General features: G+C 44.3%; 1 protein-coding gene across 5 annotated transcripts in view; it reads left to right on the top strand.

Annotated features, from left to right (window-relative positions):
* Window positions 1-15,186, top strand: part of EIF4E3 (eukaryotic translation initiation factor 4E family member 3) — a 27,121-nt gene extending 11,935 nt beyond the window's left edge. For 2 of the 5 annotated variants that reach the window (XM_046900014.1, XM_003642027.6), the window contains exons 2-7: window positions 6,167-6,239; window positions 8,091-8,185; window positions 9,801-9,861; window positions 12,648-12,714; window positions 13,302-13,457; window positions 13,787-15,186. In XM_046900014.1, coding sequence (XP_046755970.1) covers window positions 6,167-6,239; window positions 8,091-8,185; window positions 9,801-9,861; window positions 12,648-12,714; window positions 13,302-13,457; window positions 13,787-13,833 — 499 coding nt within the window. In that variant the 3' untranslated portion in view covers window positions 13,834-15,186. Of the gene's footprint in view, window positions 1-6,166; window positions 6,292-8,064; window positions 8,186-9,800; window positions 9,862-12,647; window positions 12,715-13,301; window positions 13,458-13,786 lie in introns of all 5 variants that reach the window. The other 3 variants (XM_046900016.1, XM_046900015.1, XM_004944690.4) reach the window with 2 other exon arrangements.

The following is a 15,186-nucleotide window of genomic DNA, read 5'->3' as shown; positions in this document are numbered from 1 at the left end:
GTTTTCTGTTTCTGTTGCTTCTTCTCTCCCCTTGCTCAAGAGCATTCCTCTGCTCTGAAGGCCCTTTCTCACGCTGCGAAGCTCTGCTCCTTCAGTTTGTATCTTTTAAATGCAGTGACAGAGAAATGGAGCATGTTCCTTGCAGGGCAGTTGGACTGGATGGCCTTTCCAACTCAAATATCTCTGTAGATGGCATGGAACCACTGGAAGCGTGCAGGTGATCTCAGGTCCTGCAAATCAAGTCTTACAAGTAGCCCCAGCAGTTATTTCTGACCTCCTGACTTGGTTGCAGGCAGGGTCAGGGTCTAAGCTGTGCTTTCAGTTTGGTTACTCTTAAACACTGCTGTGTGCTGCCGAAGCTGCCATGCAGGTGTGCCATGTCCACAAGCCAGGCAGGGAGGAGCAGCCCGGCTATACAGCCACTGCTGGAAGTTAAAGGCCACTTCAAGTTACTGAGGTGTATCATGATTTATTTGTTTCCCTTATGTCTTGATTCTGCTATATTTTAGAGTCTTAGAATTCATGATCTTACTTTATTTGTCATTCTGACTCCTTCTAAGTACATTTGATCAGGTAGTGTTGTTCTTCCTTATCTTATTAAACCATATATATATATGTATATAAGTGGTACTGGGGTCTGCATGTCTTTAGTCATACATACACACAACACTCAGTTATGTTTACCACCAACAGTAATGGAATGATGGCAGGGAACAGGGATGAAAACAAAACAGAAAAGGTGTTCCATGCCTTAAAATACATATCTAAGGCAATTATAAGCACACACGAGATATGTTTTATTGCATGGCCAAGAACTGCAGTGTGCGGAGGTTGCTGTGTCACTACAGGGTCTGTAATGTTATTGGTGCACCTGCATGGATTTGCTGATGAGGTATTGCTTGGGCTCATATAGGATGAACACACCATGGAGTGCAGCTGGGCATTGTTATTATACCTCAGTAACACCTGGAATGGAGCAGTGCTCTTAGCTATGAGATGGTGTTGGTTTTGGCTGCAGCTGTGTGTTACCTGGTATTTGGGCTGACATGCAGGAGGAAGTGACCCTGGAGGGTAAATACAAGTTGGGATGGGTGTGTGGAGATGTGTATTGTTCTGTTATACTCTAGTGAGAGAGATGGCTTGTGTTCCAACACCACCAATGTGTGTCTTTTTATTAAGTCACACTTGAAATATATATCCAGAAAGCAGCACTTCCTATAGCAGCTGGTGATATCAGTGATTCACCTGGGCTCAGTGGACTCATTTTTATCATAGCTTGCCTGGTGCATGGTGCATCTGGTGATAAATCATAGATTCGTTAAGGTTGGAAAAGACCTCTAAGATCATCCAGTCCAACTGTCCTCCTATCATGGATATTGCCTGCTAGCCATGTCCCTTAGCACCATGTCTGTCCTCGCCTTGAACACCTGTGGGGACAGTAACTGCACCCCTCCCTGGGCAGCCTGACTGCTGTTTTGGAGAAGGGGGTGCACTCAATCTCCTCATCCAGATCAGCAATAAAGATATTAAACAGAATAGGCCCCAACACCAACCCCTGGGGTGCACCATATGTGACCGCCCACCAGCTGGATGTAACTCCATTCAGCACTGCTCTCTGGACCCAGCCCTCCAGCCAGCTCCTTACCAGCAAAGAGTGCCCCCATCCAGGCCATGGGCTGCAGCTTCCCCAGGAGAAGGCCATGGGGGACAGTGTCAAAGGCTTTGCTGAAGTCTAGGTAGGCTGTGTTGACAGCCTTTTCCTCATCCACCAGGCAGGTCACCCATCGCATACCTGACCTTTTGTGTGCTTTAGGAAAATGAGAGCAATGGGAGTGTTTGGGAGATCAGAATTTGGCACTCTGACAAGCAGGATCTCGTGTATGACATAGAAAGACTCATAGGCAGACGCTTCATGTGAGACAGAGAAGTGGCTTTTTTTCCTTCTGCTGAAAGAAATTAGATTTCCTTCTTTAACTCTTCAGGTGCTTCAAGGTCAAGATCTGCAGGTTCCCAAGCTCATACCAGCATGATGTCTCTACAGTGCTTTGTGTGCAGTGCCCTGGTGACGTTGGAGGCCTGGGCAGTGTCACCAGGGCCTGCAGATGCCTTTGGTGTCACTCTGGGAAGCAGATTCCTGCTGGTGGCTCATCACATGCCTGCTTGTCACAGGGAGGGATTGGTGTGGGGTTCTGCCTTTTAAATGAAAGGTTGCATTTCTGGTTTTTACAATACTGTAGGTTGATATATGTATGTATGTATATATACACACAGCACCGTGATTATGCCTCACCAAATGTGATGATGTAAAAGCAAGGATTAGAAATCTGGTCATTATATTCGTATTGGACAGTGTATTCAATGTGAAGATTGCACAAGTGGGAATTGAAGTGAAATGGCAAAAGGCTCAGATGTCATGGATGACAGGGCAGGCTGGCAACTTGAAACCATCCCTTAACGGGAGCTGGGGTTGTATATCTGTGTAAATATATAGGAGGTGAAACTGATTTTGTTTTTCGATGCTTATGTATGGGTGTGATGCAAACAGCCTGCTTGGTTCAGTGTGCCCTTATATGCTTACAGCTATGCTAGGTAGGTCCTTCCCTTCCAAACTGAAAGGTAGCAGGGCTGCTACCTGCCTGCTCTGTTCAGCCTCCCCATGGAAAGCTGTGGGTTTTGGCAGCAGCAGTTCTTGGTCCAACATGTGTGTGCTTGCAGGGGTGGAGATGATGCACATCCTTGCAAAAAAGCATCTTTGGAAGATCAGAGTGCACCTGAGCTGACAGCTTTGCTATCATGCCACTGCCAGCCAACAGCAGGAGAACACCAGCACCCTTCTGTACAAATCAGTGCTACCAGAAATGGAACAGAGCTCACCCAAGAGCCCGCTGCAGAAGTCTCATTTCTAGATAAACTCTATCAAAGATGCACTCCAGTCAGTGGCTGTGTGTGTGTGTGTGTGTGTGTGTGTGTGCACAGCAGTGCAGGTTGCACTGCAAGGCTTTGGCCCAACTGCTTTTCTTCTCGCTTTGCTCCAGCAGTGCTTTTTGGGTCATTTTGTTTCTGTTGTAACAGTGGCTCAACTTTTGTGTAACTTTCAGAGGAAAAATGTGCTAATAAGTGTTGTTACATGTAAAGTAATGTTTACAGACAACTGGAGGAAGGAGTAAACATTTGTGGGTAAATGTATCCTTATACACTGCTTTTTCTCTCCCCAGGTTACACTGATGAGATCCATATAGGTATGGTTTAGCAGATAAATTCTGAGAACCGAGCCGTTTCCATCATAATTGGGAATTGTTATAACTGAGCACATCAAATATTTGAAACTAAGCTTAATAATTTCCCTTTTTCCCTATAGCAAAATCCTATTTATCGAGAATCATCTATTTCATCTATTAAAGCTCATGAGTAGGTGGCTTACAATGAAAAATGATGGTTAATACTGTAAAAACGTTCAACCCAGTAAATGCATTTTGACAGGCTTTGATGGCTTGAAATCAGTCTTTGTCTGCGTTCAGAATGGATTGCTGGATTTATTTAGTTGCCACAGCGTGTTTTTGAGCTTATGTTCTGTAAGTAAATATTTTGCTTATTTGTAGCAAAGCCATTGGTGGCTGAACACTGACAGTGGTGTCTCCAGAAGTGCTCGGTGGTTTTTAAGGCTCCGATGAGAGGCGGGGATTGATTCCCACTGGGAAACAAAGGGCAGTGTGAGCACGTCTGAAAACAACTCCTATCCTTGGTTCTGTGCAGGGAAACAGAAGAGCTACAGTTCAGCGTTAAGCATTAACATCAGCACAACCACCTGGAGGTTTATTCACGGGTAGAACAATGGAATTTATCTTTGTGTCTCTTGTTCTCTATTCTTGCTGGAATAACGAAGGAGCAGCCCATGAAGCTGGCAGCAGGGCTCATTTTGGGTGGTTATTCCTGTTTCCGTGCTCTGCTTTGACCAAACAGCCCTATGAGATGTGGGGTGGTGGGTCTGATCTGCTCGGGCAACCCTGAAATGTTGAATATGAATAGCACTGAAATGTCCCCCCCCAGAATATTCAGAAGGTACAGGAAAGTGTTGGGAGCCATAGAGCACAGAGTGGGCAGATGGGAGAGCCGCTGGATATTTCATGGGCAGGCTCTCCACAGGGAATCCAGATGGGCAAGTCCGGTGGACCACCAACCCATTAATGCCCATCTCCAGCAGAGCTTTCTGTGTCCAGCTGCTGCTCCTGGCACGGCTGGCCGGGCCGTTCCCTCCTGCTTATGGCGATTTGCAATGCTTGTTGAGTTAATTCAAAACTAATTGTTCACAGTGGTGGTAATCGGAAGTTCAGTGTGGTGTATCAGCTCAGTTCTATTGTTGATAGCAGTAAAATTATCCAAAGTGGAAAAACTCCATAAAAACCTGCAAATACTGACCCTTAAACAAAGCTTCCTATCCCGTGTATGGAGCCTTTCAGCAAGGTGCACAACCACCTGACTGTTCCTAGCTTAGGAATAGGAATAAATGAACAGTCCTTCGCCTTAACTTCCAAAACCAATGATTTGATGATTGGGTGGGTGGTTTTTTCTTTTTTTTTTCCCAGCTGATAATGCTTCTCCAGAGGAATGATGTGATCTGCAACACCAAAATGAACCACCTTATGGCCTGGGAGTGGAATACTGTATCTTTCATTTTTAGCTAATCTTGAAAGTGGCATTAAATAGCTACCTGACTGCTGTGATTACACGGATAACCTCTGAAAGCTGTTGTTACGGAGCAGATAATCTGTTTTTAAAAGAGCAGCCCTTACCATGGCAGCACCTCAGAGCAGTGTCAGTGTGAGCATGTGGAGGGGAGATGCTGTAGAATCACTGAATGGTTGGGTTGGAAGAGGCATTAAAGATCATGCAGTTCCAACCCCTGCCCGTGTCCCCATCCAGCATGCCTTGGGCACCTCTGTGGGACACACAGCTTCACTGGGCCGTGGTACTGCACAGTTACCCCCAGGCAGTGGAGGCTCTGAGATTTGCAGGCTGGTGACAAGACGTGGATCATTTCTTGGTCAGTGGTGTGAGACATGAAGGAGCAAAGTTAGCTTGGATTTTCCCCATTTATGGACAGTCGTATGTGCTTTTGTCATTCATGAGCCATATAGATTCTCTTCCTCTCTTCCTCTCTTCCTCTCTTCCTCTCTTCCTCTCTTCCTCTCTTCCTCTCTTCCTCTCTTCCTCTCTTCCTCTCTTCCTCTCTTCCTCTCTTCCTCTCTTCCTCTCTTCCTCTCTTCCTCTCTTCCTCTCTTCCTCTCTTCCTCTCTTCCTCTCTTCCTCTCTTCCTCTCTTCCTCTCTTCCTCTCTTCCTCTCTTCCTCTCTTCCTCTCTTCCTCTCTTCCTCTCTTCCTCTCTTCCTCTCTTCCTCTCTTCCTCTCTTCCTCTCTTCCTCTCTTCCTCTCTTCCTCTCTTCCTCTCTTCCTCTCTTCCTCTCTTCCTCTCTTCCTCTCTTCCTCTCTTCCTCTCTTCCTCTCTTCCTCTCTTCCTCTCTTCCTCTCTTCCTCTCTTCCTCTCTTCCTCTCTTCCTCTCTTCCTCTCTTCCTCTCTTCCTCTCTTCCTCTCTTCCTCTCTTCCTCTCTTCCTCTCTTCCTCTCTTCCTCTCTTCCTCTCTTCCTCTCTTCCTCTCTTCCTCTCTTCCTCTCTTCCTCTCTTCCTCTCTTCCTCTCTTCCTCTCTTCCTCTCTTCCTCTCTTCCTCTCTTCCTCTCTTCCTCTCTTCCTCTCTTCCTCTCTTCCTCCCCCTTTTTTTCCCCAATAACATCCAGTTGAGCTCACAGCAGAAATTCAGGCACGGAACGCTCTGTGTTTTTGCCACGCCCATCACTCAGCCTCGCACCCGGCGGTTATCGGCGCGCTGCCCCGTGCTGGCCGTGTCGGGAGGGGTCTGTCCGCACTCCAGTCGCCGCGGCGGTAGGCGCGGTGCGGTTCGGGACACGCTGCCACCTGGCGGTGGGACGGGGCGGCGCCGCGCCGCGACCGCAGTGAACGCGAGCGGCGCTTCCCGAGGTGCGGAGCCGGGAGGGCAGCCGGGCACGTCGGAGGCGGGTCGGGGCTGTGCGAAGTGCGGCTACGGAGGAGTTTGCTGGGAGACGCGATGCTTGAATTGGACATCTTTGCTTTTCTTTGTTTCTTCCCCGCAAGGTCCCTGCCTGGTACCACAGCAGCTGAATGTGCCTCAAACCTGAAGAAGATTTACAGAGTACAAACAGTGCAGGTGAGGTACAGCTTTGCCACAGCAATTGCATGCCGGAAACACTGAACGTAAGGTATGAAGTTACCCGAACACCCATCTGGGTCAGACACGCTTGGCTTTGCTTCCCCTTGGTGGGAAATGTACCTCTTGGCTGTGCGTGGGGTCCTTTAGTTGCTGTTTGAATTGCCCTTGGCTTTGCCAACCAGAAAAGGGGCTGGAAGGACCCCCTGAGAGCAGGCATGCCCACTCTGCCATTTGCAGAGCTTCCACTGGTGCCTGTCCTGCTCTGTTACACGTGGTGATTGCCAACGTGTCTTCTGTCTTTTCTCAAAGTTTGAATGCAGTAAATCATTACACAAAGGCTCAGTATTGCAGCCTGTGCTCATTTTTCTCTCTCCCTTGAGCATGAATTCTTCTGATACTTCCATCAAGCTGTCTTGCATTAAAGTGCTCTTACATCACGGAGTACTCATAGCAATGGGGAATTCTGCATGTCTGTGTCATCTGTTGGTGCCAATCAGTGGGCATCTCTTGCAAGTAAATCAGGTTTCTCTTTTAATACCAGAGTCAGTGTGAAATTCAGAGGATTAGTGTTTGTCTTACCGTGATGCTCAGTTCATGAAGTCTCTGAAATCGTGCTGATGGCAATGAGCTATGGATGGCTTCCGTTGGGCTTCCTCAGCAGTGGCTGTCATCACTGCGCTGTGTGTGATGTTGTCTCCAGCAGCAGCACCGAGAGGCAGCCTGCGTGTAGGAGGTGCTGGACGAGGCTGTCTGCGGCTGGCACAGGGCATGGAGGCTCTTTGCAGACCCGGGGTTTGGGACCAGGAGTGCAGGGAGGCAGCAGGGGAGTGCGGGAGGGAAACTGGAGTGACTTTTCCTTCTCTGCTAGTGAAGGGTAATGGCTTTTAGAGAGAATAGCCAAGGGCTGTGGAATTTTACCATATAGCGTTGCAATCTTTGTTTCTAAAGTTGTGCTAATGATTAAATGTTAGATGAACTAATGCTTAATTAGTTGTCCTAATGCTCAGTGTTACATCTCTGCGTGTCGGTGCAATACAAGTCTTTAAAGGCCTTTCTTCATCCCAACTGTTGGATAAAGAAGAAAGGGAATTGGGATCTCTTTACCCTTCCCTCCCTGTTGCTCATTGCTGCTGTTAGTGACTTTTATCCACCCAAATGCATCACAGCCTCTGCTTTTTCCAGCAGAAAAGCTGGAAAGTGAGCTGATGGATCCTGGGTCCTTTCATTCTCCCCCATTCCAGCACCAATGTGTGCACCTCAGGTTCATGGTCTCATGAAACCTTTTATTGTGAATCTAGGCAGTGTATTTGGGTTATAGTTTGGGCACTTGGCTCAGCAGAACTATTGCTCGGTTTTGCTTACTTGCTGTAGTTCAGGCTGATGCCAGTGAAGTTTTAGATGAGTCCTAAGTGATGCAAAGTGGAGATTTTCTTTAATATAAGTATGTACAATTTTAGTATGTTTTAAAAGTTTTCAGTACTGGTTTGTTCTGACAAGCCTCTATGTAACTCTGGCTCTAAAGCATATGGAAGCAAATTAAATAACTACAGCATATGTTTTCCATGCACTGTGGCACAGTCATGTGCACTGATAGATGTTTGGTAGCTTTTAGAAGGTCATTGGTATCCTTCCTCCTACCTCCACCTTAAGCAGGATTGGCATCTTCGCCACCCTCCCCTGTGAAGTTGCAATCAATTGACTTTGGAGCTTTTTATTGCAGTATAGAAGGCGATGGGTCTCTGGCAATAAGGTGCACAATAGTTTTAGAGAAAATGACCGCAGGAGTAAATGAGCACTGAATCCATTCTCTTAATGCAATTAGTATCTGTTTGTGTTTGCTCGATGAAGGATTTCTGGAGCGTCTACAACAACATCCCTCCCGTGACGAGTTTGCCCCTGCGATGCAGTTACCATCTGATGCGTGGAGAAAGACGGCCCCTGTGGTAAGTGTGCTGCCCTGTGCTGCTGCTGGGAATGGGCAGGGACACAGCGTGCGTGGAGGGGGGTGGTGGGCACGGGCAGGAGGAGGGCTGTGTTTCTGCTGCCAGCCAATGCCAGAACGTGAGTGCTGCAAGGAGTATCCTGGGGTCGTGTTGAGCTCAAAAGAGAATCTTTATTATCAATGCAGGCTGGAATTTAATTGTCCGCTTTGGACCATAAAGGTCAGAAAGAAATGAAATTGTGAATTAACAATTCAGAAATCAGAATGCGGCTTTGAAATCCAGTTTGGGAATGCACAGAACATTACTTGTATCTCAAATTCTCTATTACTTTTTTCTCTTTGCACTGACGCTGCTGTAATCACGATGCAAATGGCTGTGTCCTTAACTGTTCCTCACCTGTACAAAAGCACGCTGTATGCATAAGGATGTGCACACGGGCTTAGGTTAAAAATAATTTAAGGTGTTATGAAGTGATGCATTGCAGCAAATTCCCACTTGATTGTGGGACGGTAATGAAGTAATGTATGAATCACTGATGTTTTCCTTTCGGAAATTGAGTTTAGCATGCCTTCTTCCTGATCCAGTTCCTTCACATCTTAATTAGCTGAGCCATTTACCGAAGAGACTTGATCTCTTGGCCATCGTTTGCACCAGATTGTGATTGGATTAAGGTTTCCTAACCGGATCATAGCCTCAATAACTGGATGTTGAGTTACTATGGGAGGTTTCTGACCTATCCCGTGTAAATGATTTTCTAAAGGGAAATGCATGTGAAGATCAGTGTTAGTTTTCTAACAATATTGTGACTGGTCAGAATAGCTAAGCTGGCTTAGACAGAGAGGTTTGTGTCTGTAGAAGCCAGCCGGGCCCTTGTGTGCAGTGCTTGGGAACTTGGGAAGGATGGGTGAGAACACCATTTTGGTTTTCCTCTAGTTTTAGTTTTGGTTTGGTAAGTCCCTATGAGATGAGTAGAATGCAGAGTCCTTTCCTGATGGTGCTGCATCTGTGTTAAGGCCATCCAAGTAAATGTAGGTGCTGCATTTCAGAAAGGGATTGCAGGAGGTGGGTGCCATCGGTAACCCAGACAAGCTTCGGGCTGCATTTCTTTTTCTATATATTTTTTTTATTTTGTAAGAATAGGGCAATTGATTTCTGGCTGTCACAAAGCTGAAATGAAGTGTGCTCATGGCTTTTTTGTTTTCTTTTTTTTTTCTATTTTAATTAAACTGGGTAAACTGGAGAGTAATAAGCTGCTCCTGTGGAAATATGCCTGAGTTTTTCCAAAATAAAAGGTTACCATAGTAAGACTTGAAATTGCTTTGTGGTTTGTTCCCATGCAGTGTGCAGCCACTTCAAAGCCCGTCTGTAGCCAGGGAAAACGTATATATTTTCCAACACACAAACCTTAGGAGAGAGATTAAGTGTTGAGAGATGCAGTTCATATGAACAATGAAGGAATTATATCTGATGTCAGAAGTCATAACTTGAGTCATGCTACCCAGAGTCGGTAATTGCATTTCAAACGGGAATTTTCCGGGAAAATTAACCCCCAGACATAGGTTTATCTGGATGTGCATTTCAGTGCTTATTTTACTGATCTATTTCCCATAACCAGGGAAGAGGAAAGCAATGCCAAGGGAGGTATATGGAAAATGAAGGTCGCTAAAGAAAGTACGGTATGTAATACTGACTCTTTATTTAGAAATATTTAATAAGGGGTTTCTTTAAGTTCCATGCAAAGTAGCTGTTGCAAAACCTTCTCTGGGTTTGACGTTGCCCAAAGTTACAACCAAACACCATTTAAGTCTATGATGTTTTGCTTTAAGATAGTGAGCAAAAGTTTCTTTTCAGATGATTGAGTATTTCTCACTTTCAGTCACGTTTGTGGATGTATTACAAATCAAATGAAAGCTGCAGCATTCTATTCCATTTCCATCTGGCAAACACGGTATTTTCTACCCAACTGTGTCCACAAGACTTGGTTTGCCTACAGGCACTCAAAATATACAAACATCTCTTCCTGACTATAGCCAGAACCTCAGTAATGCTCTCCTCACTCAGTCTCTTTTCCTGATCCCTCCTGTGATGGCTCTGCTGCTTATCAGGCTGCTTGTGATGTCATAAAAAGCCTTTTGTGCTTATCTGTAATACGACTGTGTAGCCAGGGGAGTTTTTTTGTTGAGTATATGGGGTAAAGGAGAGGAGAAGAGTGGTGTCATCCCCTTTGACAAGAGTGGGTTGTCGATCACCTTGCGTACCTCTTGTGAAACTGCACTGGTTTAGTTTTCTTTTAGAAATTTGGAAACACAAAAGATGAGATCTGTTCAGGCACGTCGTTGTTCTGTCCCTGCTGAAACAAGTGACTGTGTGCTGGACGTTGTGCCCCTATCAAATGTGTGCTGAGTGACTTTCCCTGCAAGCTGTCATGGGGGGGCTGGGTCAGACCTTCAAACAGTGAGCATGAAGTGTAAGAGCAATGTGACAGCCTTGAGGAAGGCCTTAGATGCTGAAAGATGGTACTTGAAACTTCAGCCAAAAGCTAATTGGTTTTGCCTGTGGACTTTCTTCCATATGTGAATTGCAGCTTTCTTCCCTCCAATCCCAAGTGATCACAAAAGGCTCTGAAATGTTATTTTCTCTATTATAATCCAAGGTGTGAAGATGGTCAGAGGTGACAAATGATTCTGGCAGCTGCATTGCTGGGTGGTGAATTGAGGGAGCTCAGAGAAGCCACGTGTTTCAGAGGCTGAATGACCACCGCTTCTTGAGACAAGAATACTTTCTGATATCTCAAATGATAAATACCCCTAGTCGCCTCTGAAAGGTTTAATTGAAAGAGAACCTGACTCAATTTTTAGTACTTTTGTAAATAGCATAAATAATAACCCATGCCCATTTCTCCATTTTGGCTCTGTGCTTCTAACCATCGCAACCCCCCACAGCATCTCTTTGGCCAGGAAGAACTATCTTGTACAGCCCTTGCTGGAAAAGCTGATATGCTTGAGCAAAGCTTGGTGAGGGTGGGAGGGAAAGGCAGTTCTTCTGAGGAAATCAGTCTTTCTAGTGGTATGAACAACTGACTGTCAAAATACTGACACTTAAATGTTGTTGCATGTGTACAGTGACGCTTCCGTATGCTGGTTTTTAATATGAAAACTAATACTTTTTAGATCCTCATAAGCCTGATCCTGCTAACTACTGGATGAAGTGCTTCCTACCCATGAGGCTGTTAGGACAACTCGGTAGTGAGCACTGAGCCTGGTAATGACAGTGCATGGTCATCCCACATTCATGTCTGGGCTGGTCACTGGCAAGGACATCACCCCGCATGCTGTCCCATCTCTAGAGCATCAGTTCTTCCCATAGCCTGACTATATGTTATATAGGATGAGATGATAATGAGTTACAGAAATGTGCAGCCCTCTGTGTTCCCAAAGATGGTATAGCAGTGCTTAGAAACTCCTAGAAGCAGTTTATTGGTTTGTTGTCTTCATAGCTGCTTGCTTTTTGCTTTAACCTCAGCGTGTCCGGTTGCTGTTTCTTTTTAATAGCGCTAAAACTCAAGTTAATCTCAAACAGCAGAAAAGGCATTCTTTAAAGGCAGCATATATGATGGTGATACAGTCAAATACAGATGTTGACGTATTCTTTTTATATATATATATATATAAAGAATAGATATAAAGAAAAAATATCTATCTATATATACAGATATAAAGAAAGAATATATATATATATAAGAAAGAATATATATATTATATATATATAATATATATATATATTCTGTCACTCAAAGTGCCCACCTTGGAGCATATTACTGTATGTGTTGGTCCGGAGGCATTCCAAGTTTTGTATGGGCTTTGTCTTAGGTGATAACAAATGTCAAAAGGAAGTAAGAGTGTATCTGATCTAACAGAGCCAAAGAAAACTGGCACATAGCTGTTCCCCCTTATTTGAACTCCCTAGTGAGCATTCGTACTGTTGAAAGACAGGCTTATTTCATAGGCAAGGCAAATCAGATGTGATGCTTAAATATACATCCATCTCATTACTGGTAGGGTTTTTTTGGCACTTTTTTTTTTAGCACAGACAGTGATTCTTTTCCACAGGAACAAATGATCACAATTAAAGCCTTAGGGTCTTTTATCATGGGAAATTTTGGGGTGAATTCATGTGCAGTGAGACATGGACATAGTGAAGGTAAATTTGTAGTTTAAATATTAAACAATTTTTCTTTCTAAAATACATTTTTATCAGTTTTTATTTTCAAGGTCTAAATTATTGTTCCAGCTGTATTGAAGGAATTATATGACACAATGTGTACTTGCTACAAATCCTCTTTTTTTGTCTGGATGACCTGAGTATGAGAATGCACTCAAAACTGAGCTAACAAAGGGGACGTTTAAATTGAGATAATAGGGCAAAAGTAACTACTACTACTTCTTCTTCTTCTTCTTCTTAGGCAGCAGTTTGGAAAGAGCTCCTGCTAGCAACTGTTGGAGAGCAGTTCACAGACTGCTGTGCTGCAGGTAACTTGGAAGTGATTGCTGCTGTCGTGTCCGTATGATTGCCAGGAGGAGGAGGATGAGGCATTCTGGTGTTGCAGCACAGAGCTGCCTCTGGTCCCCAGCTCACCAGCCTGTGTTCCTGGGTGGTTATCAGGGCTGCAAACACCTCTTAGCCAGCGTTTAAATGGTTGGTGTTAAATTCTACAGTGCCACAACTCTGGAACTCCAAACTATGCTTCTATACCATCGTTTGTACTGTCACAGTTGGAAGAAAACAAACTGGGCAGATGCTCCTATTAGCCCTCGTGGGCTCTTGATTCCCTCCTAGGCAAGGATAGAAGTGATATTAAAGATGAATGATCTTATGGCACTTCATTAAAGCCACTATGAGGTAATGTTTACGTAGTACAATAGTTTCTATAAAGACAGTGTTTGTTTCTTTCTGATAACTGTTTTGTCTGGTTTGAACATGGGTATTCTCTTCATTGGAGATTGCTCTTTTATTGCTTCAGTTTGTTCAACTTTTGGGCGCTTTCACAACACATAAGTATTGAATTAGACACGTCTCACTTAAAGTAGTTTTTAATGATGCTTCCTGTGCTCTGCAGATGATGAAGTCATAGGGGTGAGCATCAGCGTTCGTGACCGTGAAGACGTTGTACAAGTCTGGAATGGGAATGCCTCCTTAGCAAGTGAAGCAAAAGTGTTAGAAAAGATACATAAACTTCTGCCTCACACCTCTTTCAGAGCCGTGTTTTACAAACGTGAGTATTTTCTTCTGGCTGATCTCCACCTTTGTTAGAGAGACAAAGTGCTGCTGGGATATTTCCCTGGGAATAACCTCTCTGGTTCCTCATCAGCTATTTGGAAATGCAGCATCTCTCGTGGCACTGAAATTATAACTTTGGGAATTGAAGAGATCTCTTTCTTTAGGCTCTATTTAAATGTGTATTTAAGTAGTGCATTCCCAAAGATTCCTCAGCACGCTGTGTCTTCATGGGCTGCTTGGACACTGTTATCTTCTGATCATCTTTTTCAACTCCTTGGCAGAATTTATGTTCTCTGTACGTCTTTCCCCTTCTCTCTCCCCCAGCACACAGAGAGCACCATGCCTTTGAAGGCCGACGTGGGAGACATTAAATGCAGCCTTACGTTTGTCACTGGCAGTGTGGTGAGGTGTCTGAGTGAGGAGGACTGCAGGAGGCCCTGCAGAAACACTACGCGTGGTGGTCCTCTTGAATTGAATGCTTCTCATTGGGCTATTGCTACTGAAAATGAGGAAACACAGTTGCCCTGACTGCTGAATGTGCCATTCATTACTTTTTGCTTGGTTGTGATTTTCATTCATTGGTTTTTTTCTTTAAAAAGTTATTTGGCCACTCTTTTTTTTTTTTTCCAATCAGACCATATTCATTCCTGTTAAGATACAACACTTTGGGTTTCTCTGAACTATTTGTAGTTTAATGCAAACGTGCACAAACATTGTATGCTGCTTTTTTGAGATGGAGGAATACTGCCTTGGTGAAATGTGTTTTCAATTTTCTTTTTTGAGACATTCCTATCGTATGAAGATTTCCTCCTTGTCTTTGTCCCAGGAGATGAAGGAGTTGCACAGCATTATCCTAATGGGCTGTGTAATCTGCTCTTGCACTGACAGCAGCACACATCCTGCTAAAGTAAATAGCAAAGTATTCACTGAATGGGCAACTGAAGAGATGCATTTATATGGGTCTGACCCTGGGTGAGATTATGTTGTGTTTAAAGTGTGGTGACTTCCAAAGAGCCCTGGTTCAGGCTAGAATTCAGAGTATTTGCAGTAAGAAGCCCTGTGAACCCCCCCACCTCCTATTGATTTAAGAAGGGATGATGATTATAATCTTTTCACTGTATGATCTCTCTCTGTACATCCATGACAAAAGTCACAAATTCTTTCTAACCCGTTTGCCTAACCTGATCCATCCCTCATACTTCGGGAGATGTTAGGCCTGCACCTATAGAGGCTCAGATCAGAAGTGCTGTTCACTTCAGTGCAAAGGAAGACATTCTGTCCCTCATACTTTCAAGCTGTCCAGGCTCCTTAGGCCATCTATTTTCTTTAATTTACAGGAAACAAATGGATTTTGTTTTATGGCACAAATGTGAATATTAACCGTGTTAATCTGTAAATGTTTGTATTAATTGAGGTGTTTTGGTTTGCTTTACTGTTCTACCAAAGATTAATTTATCTCCTTTTGCAAGAAGAAGCTGTAAGATAGAGAGGGATGTGCACTCTGCTCAGCATTACCTTGTGGGTAAGAGTTCTTGTTTGGCAACTGGTCCAATTGAGCTGATCTCCACGTTTGGTGTATTAAGAAGCAGCCATTAGAATCAAATATAGCAATAAGAATTACACATAGGAGAGGTTATTTTGTTTGTTTGTTTTTTACAACTTTGTATTTATGAATTGAAACTGTGCAGTCAGTGAGCGTTATTAATTAAACACATTTGTGAAAA

The sequence above is a fragment of the Gallus gallus genome, chromosome 12 (genome assembly GCF_016699485.2).
Source record: "Gallus gallus isolate bGalGal1 chromosome 12, bGalGal1.mat.broiler.GRCg7b, whole genome shotgun sequence".
Taxonomy (NCBI): Eukaryota; Metazoa; Chordata; class Aves; order Galliformes; family Phasianidae; genus Gallus; species Gallus gallus.
Note: the sequence above shows the minus strand (reverse complement) of the source record. Positions and strands in the feature narration are given on the sequence as shown.